The 12,495-nt window shown below is 52.6% G+C and overlaps 2 protein-coding genes across 10 annotated transcripts in view; one reads left to right on the top strand and one right to left on the bottom strand.

The window, feature by feature from the left end:
• Positions 1 to 5,199, top strand: part of RALGAPA1 (Ral GTPase activating protein catalytic subunit alpha 1) — a 113,669-nt gene extending 108,470 nt beyond the window's left edge. For 7 of the 9 annotated variants that reach the window (XM_085225209.1, XM_085225210.1, XM_085225212.1 and 4 more), the window contains one exon: positions 3,837 to 5,199. In XM_085225209.1, coding sequence (XP_085081335.1) covers positions 3,837 to 3,997 — 161 coding nt within the window. In that variant the 3' untranslated portion in view covers positions 3,998 to 5,199. Of the gene's footprint in view, positions 1 to 2,211; positions 2,327 to 3,836 lie in introns of all 9 variants that reach the window. The other 2 variants (XM_085225218.1, XM_085225217.1) reach the window with 1 other exon arrangement.
• Positions 5,200 to 5,489: 290 nt separating this feature from the next.
• On the bottom strand, positions 5,490 to 8,153 carry INSM2 (INSM transcriptional repressor 2). The gene has a single exon (XM_085223813.1). It carries the CDS (start codon positions 8,063 to 8,065, stop codon positions 6,725 to 6,727), a length of 1,341 nt encoding a protein of 446 aa, XP_085079939.1. The 5' UTR covers positions 8,066 to 8,153; the 3' UTR covers positions 5,490 to 6,724.
• Between the last annotated feature and the right edge of the window lie 4,342 nt (positions 8,154 to 12,495).

Below are 12,495 nucleotides of genomic sequence, written 5' to 3'. Positions count from 1 at the left end.
CAATTTCTGAGAACTGGAGTAGTGCAGTGATTTGTGGTGACAGGGAGCTGTCTTACTCTGCCTGAACCTCTACCAATGGAAAGAGTGGAAATGTTGCCAGTGGATGTTCAAGGTATTTGCTAATACAGAATAGGTTTCTCCAGTAGTCAGCTTTCCAGACAGGTTCTGAAGAGTATTCTTTGCTAGATGTAAGCTTTTCCACTCATGTTCCATAAACCCCTTTTGGTTGTGCATCTTTCTTGCATCTTTCTTGTGTCTGGCTCCAGGTCTCCAGGCTACTCATCATCTCTTCTTCTGCCTCTCATCTTGCTTGGCAGCTGCTTTTGCAGTCATCCTCTCTGTACCTGCTTCTTGCTTCTTTTCATCTTTTCCCCAAACTATTGAAAGTTATAATGCTTTGGCCCTAGCAAGGCTCTGCTGAGTGTAACTGATAGTCTGGCCAGCTTTGGGCTGGTGTTTGTAAGAGTGGCAGAGGGCACAAACTATTCAAGTGGTTGTTCTCTTCCCTGGATGTCAGGCAAAGCAGGGCTTGGAGCATCTTAAAATCAGAATTTACCAGCATGGACAAATGGTATTTCCCTGGGTCATTGTTCACAGAAACGACACTCAGAAAAACACTGATCACACAACTGATGCAATAAAGCCAGAAAGCTCAACAGGCAACAGATCAGTGCCCCACTGCACTCGTGGTCTAAATTTTTCACCTCTGCAAGTCAGAACTGTTGAGTGAGATGTGCCATGTAAATGGGTGTGCTATGGTGTATCTGTATCCCTTCTAAGTCAGTCTGTAGTTAGAATTCCTTTTTATGTTTAAATAGCTCCATTCTGAGAGAAATAAAAATCCTATTGTCTTTAGAGGATCCTAAAAATTGCAGATGTATTGGGAAAATGTCCCCTTTCAACTCCCCTGAATAGCTTCCATGTTCACAAACAACTGAAATAGCTTCACGCTGTGATCCCACGCTATCAAACTGGTATCAAGCTGATAAAATGCTCCATGCCAGTTTGGTCAGTTGTCAAGCTTAAAAGACTAAAAAAAATGAACGACTCTTAAACATTTTTCAAACTCTTAAAAAAGTTAACTCATCTGTTTTGTTTATTTTAATTGAATTTTCTTGTTACAGGTCAATTGAGAAAAAGGCCTTCTTGTTTAATCCTATTTTTATAGTTTGGATAGCTAAATATTTCATTGCACAAAGATGTAAAACTTCAAACTTACACTGAAGGTTTTAAAACTTGTGGATTTATATAACCACATTTTGTGTGTGTGTGTGTGTGTGTGTGCGCGCATATAGATATATATTCATATCTAAAATCCAAAGAAAATGAGTAATTAATCAGTCTGTTGATTCCTGTGAGACTTTAAATATATTTTAAGTGCCATTATTCTTCACTCTTCTGGTGTGGTATGTTCAGATGTGAAAATCACTCTAAGTGACTTCTGTTCTTCAGCAACTCTAAGTCAAGTTTCTTAAAATTGGACTATATGTGAATTCTGTGATTTCTAATGTCTGTTTGCAGAAATTATAATCAAAATTTTAAGATATTACAAGAATAATACCCTGCTATATTAGGTGGAGTTTTAAGGCTTTCCTTATCCAGCCCTTGATAAAATTTTGAAGTATGGTTTTACTCCTTGACTAATTAGCTCAAATCCAGTGTTTTTTCTTCTTGACGTGATTTCAGAGTCTCATGTTGAGATTGGCTATAATTGTGGCATACATAAAAGGTGGCACAGCTGGAGAGCAGAAGCCATATGTCAAATTGCCATTTGTTTTTCCTTCTCGGTTGTGTGTATGTGTGTGAGTATTTAACTGTTTTCGCAGACTTTGAGAAAACGTTGCAGGCAATGCTTAGAATGTATCTGTTGCTATAAACAAGGTTGCTGGATCTGGATAATGTCATAGAATTCTTTTCTTTCTCTCTCCCTTCCTTTTTTCTTATAATGCTTAGTTGGTAAGTATGACACCGGATTTCCGAGCTGTTGCTTCATTGCACATAACTAACTCATCACTCTCTTTAACCTGTAGCATGAGCAGCAATTACATAATGAAATTCGAAATTCTGTTTTCTGTACTCATCTGTTAATACCCTTCAATCTCTGCGGTTCGTGTCTCATGTCTCACACCTGTTATCTTTTATCTTCTCTCCTCTCCCTTCCTCACTTCTTTCCACTTCTCCTTCCTCATCACTTCTTCATTCTCAACAAAGAAAGAAATGCTGTGATATTTCTTCTCCTTCCAAAACCTCCACTAGAAAGCATTGGCCACATCAAGGTAAAGGGCAAAGGCTTGAAACGGAAGGTCTTTCACGCTAGCTGTGAATGGTATGCTGTGCAAAACAACAACAGTTATTTTCTGTTCTCTAACTTCCACCGTTTGAAATGCTTTAATTCCTTGTAAAATTAGAACAAGATAGAATTTCAGAAAATGAGAGTGCATGTTTCCCTGCCTGCCTTTTTTTATGAGGCGCAGTAAGTCAGGCATTATCGTGCTTTTCCAGATTGTTTGGCAATGAAGTCTCCAGCTCATGAAGAGAATTGCTGTCCCCAGCTGGGGAACAAATAGCAGCCCTTTTTCCTCCCCGTCACCTCAGTGGCTGGTGTAAGCTGGAGAAAGAGAGTGTGGGGCCTTGGTGGAAAAGGCAGGTAGTGGTCAGGCCAGGAGGGCTCCAGGCACCGAACCCTTCAGGCTTATGGCAGTGCTTTAACTGTACTCTCAGACTTCCTACCTGAATTTTTTGCCATGATTTTATTTGACAGGAGTCTTTCCAAAGAAAAGAAAAGTTCTGTTTTTAGCAGGGGTTTTTTGAACCTATTATATGTGAAATGTTAACTGAGAGAGAAATATCTTCAGTTCTGATTATTGCATTATTATTTTAAAAGCATTACCGTGATGCAGACAGAATAGCAGGTGATGTTCTTTCTGACTTACCGAAGCCGGCAGAAGTTTCCCACTGACTTCTGCAGGACTGGGCTGCTGTCTGCAGTTTACACAGTTCAGAAATGGTCAGCAGCAGTGGGAGGACTGGGGCCAGGCAGCTGTTGGTCTCTGCAGATGGCTGATCAAATGAGTTTAGTTTTGTGTATGTGAGTTTGCAGTGTCCCAGTTCTGTACCCAGGAGGCAGAACGTAGCTGCCATGTCGCGCTGCCTCTTTCCCATAGTATCTATTGGCAGAAGCAGGCAGAGCTGTATGAGAAGGGCTTCTATGGGGACGTCGCTGCAGAGCAGCTCTGGGCGTGGGAATGAGCTCTGCACCGTTATCTCAAATTCATCTTGTTCCTTTTACAAAGAACATGGGATGCGCAGTGCATCCAGCTCGTATGATCTGTTCAAGCTTTGCCTTGTGGGCCCTGCAGGAATTTGGAGCACTGACTGAAGTTGAGGTGGGAAGAGGCGTTCTGCTCTCCCAGCTCACTCCACCTTTTCAGTTGCGTCCCCAGAGCTCCCTTGACACGCGATGGGCTCTTATCTTCCACGCTGTCATAAAGACTGAACTCTCTGGGGCAATGGCCTTCATAATCCCTCTCCATCCCTGCAGGGAGTTAGAGAGGGGTCAGTCCCGCTGCATAGCAGAGTTACAGTGCCCACCTCAGTGCTGCGTCAGTGGCCGAGGGCAACGATTTCCGTGGCCTTGCAGCCCGGTGGCCCCCGGCACCACCCTTTCTCTAGGGCTGGTGCTGCGGCAGTCACTGCAGCCACCTGCAGCTGGTGAGGGGCTGGTGCACGTGGTGGGCTGCTGGCAGCACGGGGCTCCTGCCTGCCCTTGTGTACGGATGCCCACGGCGCGGCATGGAGGCAGCACTGACAGCCTCGGTTTTTGCTGTCCTCTGCAGGCTCCTGCCCAGAGACTCAGCCGGGAGAGCCTCCAGCAGCAGCAGCAGCAGCAGCGCAGGCGGATGGAACAGACTTAGCCTCACCCATGTCTCCTCGGACTAGCAAGAGCCGCATGTCCATGAAGCTGCGGCGCTCCTCGGGCTCAGCCAACAAGTCCTGAGGGCGGGGTGCCCGCAGCTTCCTGACAGCACTCACAGCCCGCAGCTGGAGGACAGCACCCAGTCCCTGCCTACCCATCTGTGTGCTTGTTTTAAACAGTGACACTGGAATTTTACTTTCGTATTTTAGCATCTTTTTTTTTTTTTTAGGGTTTTGTTTTGTTTTCTTTTTTACTCAAACTCCAGGCTCTTCCCTCCTCCCCCCCCCCTTTTTTTTTTAAATACAATTTTTTCCCTCTTTTTTTATTTAGTGCAGCCTGCCCTCTGCACCTGTTGCTGTGCTGGGTGATGGGGACACCTTCCCAGAAAGTCCTTTTTAGCTCTGGTTGATCTGAGTGACATGAGAATTGGAGACTGCCGTTTGGTTACACCATATTTATTGTGCCCCATTACAATTTTCTCTGAAACAAAGAAAGAAATATGTACAATTTGAAAAATGAATGTACAGTTTTAAATTGGAGTTGCATTTGTAAAGTCTCTGTCAGATGTCACAGTGCTAATGCGCAGCCTGTGTCAGATTATTTAAGAATGAAGTACTCCAACAGTCTTTCAGGCATTACAGAGCCCAAACAGAGTAACTTGCACGCAGCAGCAGCTCCTTCCTCACAGAGCAGTGTGTCATGTCGTAGCAGCGCAGGTGGTGCCATCATCTATGCCAGAAAAGATAAAAATCACTGTGCTGAAGTTCTCCTTCTGCTTGGCTTCCAAATATTTTTATATTTTTTGCTTTTCAAAGTGGTATCAGTAGTCAGTGCCACTGAGTTCCATGAGTTTTAGCCTTTCTCACCAGGCTGCTGGGCTATATGTGTGTCATTGTTCCTTAAAAACCAACAAAAAAAAGCACTTTCCTGATCTAAACTCATTGCTCTGATGCTGTGTGCTGCAGAAGCAAAGGGAACACGCTGCAGGATCGGACCTGCAGTGCCGCTGATTCGAGCCCCAAGAGCAGCTCCGTACATGCATTCCACCCATCCAGAGATACTTTCCTACCGGAGATGAGATGCTCACATTTTGGGGCTGGCAAACAACAGAATGCTGTTAATAACATGTAGCATGGCATCGGTACTAACTGCATGTGTAAATATATCATATGGGCAACAGTAAAAATATAAATTATGTATTGTCATTCATGTAGTATCTACAAATTTGTAATGGTTGAAGAGAAGACATGCTATTTAATAATACAATAAAATTATTCTTACCACCTTTTGTGTATTAGTCATTCACCTCAGCCGCTAGATTTCTGCTCCAGTTTGTAGAAGAGCAGCAAACTGTGCGCAGGGGGGCTGCCAGGGATATGAGGCTTCCATTCCTACCAAAGCTCAGGCAGGGAGCCAGCTCTGGGGGCACTTCCCCATCCACCACAGAAACGTGTGGGATCCCCATCCCCAGATGTTGGGAACAAGGTGCCCGGCAGCACAAAGTGCAGCTCAGTGCTGCTGCTGACTGTAGGAACAGCCAGCAATCCTTGGGTCCGCAGGGTCCGTAGCCCTTTCCCTTTGCTCATACAAGCAGAGAAGGGAGAATGATAGTTTAAAAACACGCAGTGACACTGAGATCAGTGAGATAAACAGCACTTCTAGGTGAACCTCAGTTACACCAAGGGTCTCACAGATGCACTGTTAAAATAATGCCCGTTGTTTCTGTGCAGGGCACAGCGGGCTGCAGGTGGGGCCGGCACAGAGCAGCCTAACGGGCCGCTGGATACCTTCTGTTTTCCAGATCCTGGAACCCAAACACAAAATGAAGCATTATCACTTGCTCTCAGCCCTTGGGCATGATACGTGCGAGCACCCTGTTGTGTGCAACAAAATACAGAACTAGGGAATTCATCGCTTTTAATGAAAAGATGGAAATACTCTGCGTGCTCCTTTCCCAGCGCTGTAGCGAAGGCTGCCCAGGATCGGTTTGGTTCTTCAGCACTCACCGAACGACCTGCTTCTCCCCCCGGAATTCAAGCAAGGCGTTCGCTTTGTTTTAGACCATTTATTGAATTTGCTCGTCCTTACTTTTGGCCTCATCCGCGATCACATTTGGAAACAAGCAGCACCGCGTGAAAATAAATAAGTAAATAAATAAACAACCGAACGAAGAAACACAGCCCGGGACGCCGGCAGCGGGCGGAGGGCCGCGCCGCGTCGGAGCGCTGGGCAGGGCGCCGCAAAGCACGGGGCTCGCCGCGCTACAGCAGCAGCGGCCCGGCCTGGCTGCGGGACACCGGCTGGCAGGAGCGCGGGACCCGTGGCAGCCCCGGAGCCGCGCGCACTGTGCCGGAGCGCGGACGCACGGAAGGAGCGGGAGATGCGTACTTAGCAGGGAGAGCAACGCCTCGCGTCTTAGCAAGCGGACAGCACGAATAAGTTCCCATACGATTTTCTAGCTATTATGTGACCGGACACCGACTGAACGGGAACATTCACCTTCCTGACTATTTGGTACATAATACAGCGAACGAAACACTTCACAATAACTTCAGTGGTGAAGCTCAGGGGCTAGGGCTATTGAAACAAGGTCGCTAGGTCGGGCTCCTTTCTCACGAAAAAAAAAATAATTCCTCTCTTTAAGTACCGTCTGTACAGCCGCGCTCCCGCCCCGGCCGAAGGCAGCCCCGTACCGCGCCGCCCGGGGCCGCGGCCCCTCCGCCTCGCGGCCGCGCGGACACGGACCGCGACGTTCCATAGGAATTACAGCGCGGCCGGGCCCGGCCCGGGCTCGGGGCACTCGGCGGGCTAGCAGCCCGGGCGGACGGGCACCTGGAGCAGCAGGACCTGCCTGCCTTCCGCCGGGTGGCACTTGCTGGCGTGCCGCGCCAGCCCGGGCGCGCTGAAGAAGGTGGCGGGGCACTGCTTGCAGGGGAAGCCCTGCCGCTCGCCGCTCGCCGCCCCGCCGCCCTCGGGCCGCCCGGGCGGCGGCGGCGGCGGCAGCAGCAGCTCGTCCCGCACGGCGTGCCACAGCCGGTGCTTGTCCCTGATGTCCGCCGAGGGGAAGCGGGCGCCGCACAGGTGGCAGCCGAAGGAGAGCTGCCCGCGCTCGGGCGGCACGAGGGGGGCGGGCCGCGGGGCGCCGTGCGTGCCCAGGTGCTTGCGGAGGTAGGCCTGCCGCCGGAACCGCTTCTGGCAGCACGGGCACGAGAACGCCTCCGTGCCGGGGGCCGCGGCGCCGCTGTCCGCGCCGCCGAGGTGCTGACGAGGCGGCGCGGGCTGCGGGGCGGCGCGGGGCCGCCGCTCGGGGCTGTTCTCCTTGCCAGGCGGGGCGGCGGCGGGGCCCTCGGCGCTGGGACCGGGCCGCGGCTTGTGCCAGCGGCGGTGCGAGGCCAGGTTGGCGGGGCAGCTGAAGATCTTGTGGCACTCGGGGCAGCGGTACTCGACGCGCACGATGCGGGAGCAGCGGTGCTGGGCCAGCGCCAGCGGGTCGGCGTAGCGCTCCTTGCACAGCTGGCAGATGAACTCGCCCAGCGGCGTGCGGCCCCCCGGCGGCTCCGCGCCCGGCCGCCCCTCGGGGCCCTCCTCCTTGATGCGCAGCCCCAGCACGGGCGAGGTGGTCACCTCGTCGGCGAAGCTCAGCTTACGCGCGGCCTTCGCCCTCTTGGCGGGCGCCTTGGCTCGCGACGGCCGCTTCAGCGCGGGGACGGGCGGCGGCGGGGGCACGGGCAGCGGCGTGCGGGGCGGTGGAGGCAGCTTCTCGGCCGGCGGGAAGGCGGCGGCCAGCGGGAAGGACTCGGCAGAGGCGGGGGAGCTCAGGCACCGCTCGAAGAACGCCGCCCGCGGCCCCGCCGCGCCGCACGGCCCCCAGCCGCCGCATGGCCCCTCCGGATGACCGAGCCCGGCGCCCCCGGCACCCCCGCCACCTGAGGTCCACTTCGCGGTGGCGGACGCGGGGCGGGCGGCGGCGACGCCCCCCTCCTCCTCGCCCTCCTCCTCCTCCTCCGCCCCCGGCCGAGTTGCGGGGCTGCCCTCGGTGGCGGCGGGCGGCGGTGGCGGCGGGGCGGGCGGCGGGTCCCGCTCCCGGGGGCGCACCCGGTAGGAGCTGCCGGGGCGCCGGCTGCGCTTGACGAGAAAGCCGCGCGGCATGGCGAGGCGGGGGACGGTGGGAGCGGAGCCCGCTCTGCTTTATACCCCCGCGCCCGCTCCCGCCCGGCCGTCATCCTCCCTCCGGCGTCGGCGGCCAATGAGGAGTTGGGGCCGGCGCTGGCGGCGGCGGCGGGGGCGGAGGCGACCGGACCCGGCCGGGGCTCCCCGCTGCCGGGGCGGGCGCGGAGAGGGTGATGCGGCCCCCGCGGCGTCCCCCGGGGAGCGGTAGCTCTCTCCCTGCCGAAGGGGACGCGGTACGGGGCACGGCTGTGTCCCCGGGCCCGGCAACCCGGCGGGGTCACGGCAGGAGCGCCCCTCGCTGCCCTTCGCGGGCCGTCATCAGTCATCCGCGGCGAGGCCGAGCCGACCGCTCTGCTGGGTTTTCCTCCTAGGAGCTGGAGGGGCTGCAGGCACGGCTGTCGGCGCGCGCCATTCTACCGCACCTCGAGGGCGTTTCCGCAGGTCACTGTGCAGGCGTCGAGGAACGCCGCTCCTCGAGAAGCTCTGCCGTTCGCAATGCTCTGCCACCCCGGGAGCTGCTGCGATACGGCACACGGCCGCCTCGCTGCTAGGCATCCTGCGGAGCGTGAGGGATGTGAGGCCGGGCCACGGGGCAACGAATGGCTGCAGAGCCGGCTCTGCCCCGCTGCGAGCCGCGGACACGCGTGGGTGCCACGAGTCTGCAGCCGTGCGCGGAGCGGGAGCGGTGTCGTTCACCGAGTTGCTAACAGCCGCCCTTGGGAAGTAGCGACGTACGTGTGGGGAGGAATTGCTTTGCCACGGTTCCTCCTACCCGCCTCAAGTTGTCAGCACCTCACTTTTGGGTCACTCGGTTACCCGGGGTGAGCTGGAACAGTCCCACGGCGACTTGGCAAAGCAGCGTGCCATGGCCGCTGCACAGGCTGGAGCCTTGCTCCATGCGTTGTGCTGTGCCTGGAGCCCAGCCCCAGCCACGGCTGTGCCACGGGACCCACCGAGAGTATCCCCTGCCTGCAGAAATGCGGGCACATGGGGATGGCATCCCTCAAGCCGTCCGGCACCCCTCAAGCAAGGGATTTGCAGCAGTGGTGGTGAGGATGTGAGCCCTCGTGCAGAAAGAGAACTTGCCCCACCTGCTCCGAACACTCAGCCACTTGTCTCTGTAAGTGCTCTGATTACATTTGCTTAGCAAACTCTTAATCATGTTTTACATTACTCTCCTATTTTCCCTCATTTTCATTGTTGCACTGAATTTTAAATTAGATTACAGGCTCTGTGGGCTAGAGATCACCCTTTGTTAGTACAAACCACTCTAATTGGGACCGATGAGCCATGCTCAGCACAGCTGGATCCCTCCCTGTCTGACTGCGTGATTTTTCCTAGTGTTTTGTTGACCTTTGTTACTGGGACTTCCCAACTGCATTTCTCACTGAATTACCGCATCCCCACTTACAAATACACTGTGTTTCACCGCTCCTCTTGCAGAGCGTAAATAGCTCTTTTGATTTGCAGAGTGGTGTTCCTTCCCTTCAGTGCTTGTCTCTCTGCGGTCACGTTGCACAAGGAGCCTGTGGTAGGAACACCCCACGTGCCTGCGGGCTGAGAAGCCTGGTGGTGCCTCTTCCTTTCGGGAACAGCCAAGGTCGTGCCAGTTGGACACCATCAGGTGCACTGGGTGTGTTAACTGGAACATCAGACATTTCCAGAAATAGCACCTGTGCTGCAGGATGGGGCTGTGACAGAAGTGTCCCTGGGTCCCAGAGTCCAGACCTGTACCCAAAGGATGCAAGAAGGCTGCAGGCACTGCAGAGCCTCCCAGCCTGAAGCAGTGCAGCCCAAAGAACTGCTCCAGCCTCACCCCTTACCACCCTCTGTCTTTCCACGGCTCTTTCTCTAATAGTGAGGTCCCTGAGCCCCCTGGGCCTTGCAGCATCCACAGCACCCACCCTGCCTGGCTCCATGGATGTCGGGTTGAGGTGGGACTGGGCCTGACGAGCTCATTGTCCCATTGGTGTCTCACCGCAGCAAGTGCCTGTGGGATGTTAACAAAGATGCTGCAAACCTGTTCTGGGATTTGTGCCTGGTTTTGCCACGATAAAGTATCATCTTCTCTGCCCCTTCTCCTATGCTGGCTTCCAGTTGCTTAACTCCCACTTAGAATTTCATTCCAGATTATTTTCGCCCCAGCCCCAGTGAAGGTCACCCTGTTGACTGTCCTTGCACTGGATCTGTGAGCTGCCAGGTTTTCAGGGTTGTCATGTGGAGTTATACTCTTATCTTCAGCCTGTATTCCTTCTAAAATTTTAATAATTAAGAATTTCAGGTAATTTATAAAAAATGTTCTGCAATTCCGTGCACATACGCATATAGATCCTGAATCTGCAGGATTTTTATCCACTGACATTGAATTCCACTGGCACCATCACACTGCTGGTGGCACAGCTCTCAGCCCATCTACCAAGAACAACAGGGAGCTTTTATGTTGAAGGTTTCCTAAACAAGGAACTGTTTGCTCTCAGGAGCACCGGCCAGATCTCCTGCCATACACAGCGTTCTCTGCGGTCTGATCAAAGTGGATTGGGCTTGATCAAATATATTGGCTGCTTACGTAAAACAGTCATTCTTAGGTGAGACTGGATTAGCTGAAGGGTTAATTCCACACTGTATGGAACTCACATTTCTAGCTGAAAAATGCAATGGCATCCCTTGTGATCTAGGCCTGGTGAGGGCTGGGAAATGAGGTGCGATGCAGTGTCCCAGTAAATTGGTGCAGCTGCATTTGGAGCTTCTGAGCAGTCTTCAGGCACAGACAGGGAGAGGAATGTATGTATGGCAGCATTCCAAGCTGCGAGGGAAAAATCTGGGGTGAGATCTGGTTCTCAGAGGAGCCCTTCTGGGGCTGAAGGGGCAGAGAGAAGGAGAAGTGACTCTGGCTGCTTAATAAAAGAAAAAATAACCACAGCTTTAAAGAATAAATTTAAAAACTAAAATAGAAAAGGACTATAATCAGAGGATTAAAGAATATTTCTTCCCTTCATGTGTCCCCTCCCTGCCACAAAAAAAAAAATCCTTGTGGTCAAGTTTTTTTTGTATTTTTGAATTCCAAATAAAGTTGACTTTTAAATCTTTCCTCGACATCTGGTTTGCAGCGACAGAAACAGCAAGCAGAAGGCAGACTGTCCCCGATACCCACAGGGGCACTGCCAGTGGAGCAGCCCCAGCCCCAGCCCCAGCACTCACACAGACAGGCCCCACTGCTCTGGTGCTTCTGCTGGGCTGGCACTTGGAGCCAGTGGCAAGCGCTGGAGGAAAGCTCTGCATTATGATGGTCTGCATTGTCTAATTTACCTGACCTTGATGGTACATTAATTGGGTTTTGTTTTACCTGAGGACAATCTGCCTCAAAGGGGAAATTACGCTAACAGCTGCTGTGTTTCTTTATTGCTCAAATATTAGCCAAAATGTTTCCAGAAGAGAAGGAATGAAACACTTTGTTCTGTGGACTGGAGGGATTTTAAGGCATTTTAGAACACTATGAAAGCATTCGCCCTCTCTTCTTTTTTGTAGCCAGGCCATTGTTGTCCTGGTCATAGAACTGTCGATGTGACCATGATGCTTTCACCAAGCAGATGAAGACAGGATCACGGTGCTGTGGCTCCTGGCCCTGCCCCTGTGCCAGAGGGCTTGGGGATTCTCAGTGTACCCACAAACCTCTCCCCACCCCCAACCCACCAGGGCTGCATCAGGGCCACTGGGTCCTCTCCAGGGAGCTGCTGACATGCCCAAACTCCCACCAGTCCTCCAAGGGCCTCCATGGGACCATCAGGGCTGTTTGATTTCATTATGGGTTTCAGCTGGTGTCCCACAGGCTGAAGCCATTTGCCATTACAATTTTCCTTGTAATGGAGTTATTTATTGATCTCACAAAGTCATAAATAGGAAGCTCAGGCGTTCTTCAGCATGAGATACCCAGCAGTCTGTTTCCTACAAACATCATTATATGTCGTAATTCACTGAAAAAGATACTCATTTTTATGGAAAGGTCACAGTTATTAATTATATGAATAGCAACCGCAGCTCTCAGTGAGATCGCTTCCCAGCTGCATGCTGCATGGATATATGCAGAGACAGGTGGGCAACTCTGCCTGTGAAGAGCACAGCCTGAAAGATAACAGGAAAGCAGAGTGAGAGAGATGGAGCTCACTGGGCTGCGTAACGCCACACCTGTCTCCAATAGAGTTCAGGCAGGAGGGAGAAACCCAGTTTCTCTATTCATTTCCCTGGAAGGCTAGATCCAGGAGGATTCTAGAGCACAGAGGGCAGGACCAGGAGAACCACAACCACAAAATATTTTGTTACAGTGCAGAGAAGTCCTCATCATCCCTCCCAGCAAGCTGGTACCACTGTCCAGGAAAGATGTCATGGTCCATAGCCATAGGATGCTTGAGTTC

Source organism: Meleagris gallopavo, chromosome 5, assembly GCF_905368555.1.
Source record: "Meleagris gallopavo chromosome 5, MGAL_WU_HG_1.1, whole genome shotgun sequence".
In the NCBI taxonomy this organism is placed as follows: domain Eukaryota; kingdom Metazoa; phylum Chordata; class Aves; order Galliformes; family Phasianidae; genus Meleagris; species Meleagris gallopavo.
Note: the sequence above shows the minus strand (reverse complement) of the source record. Positions and strands in the feature narration are given on the sequence as shown.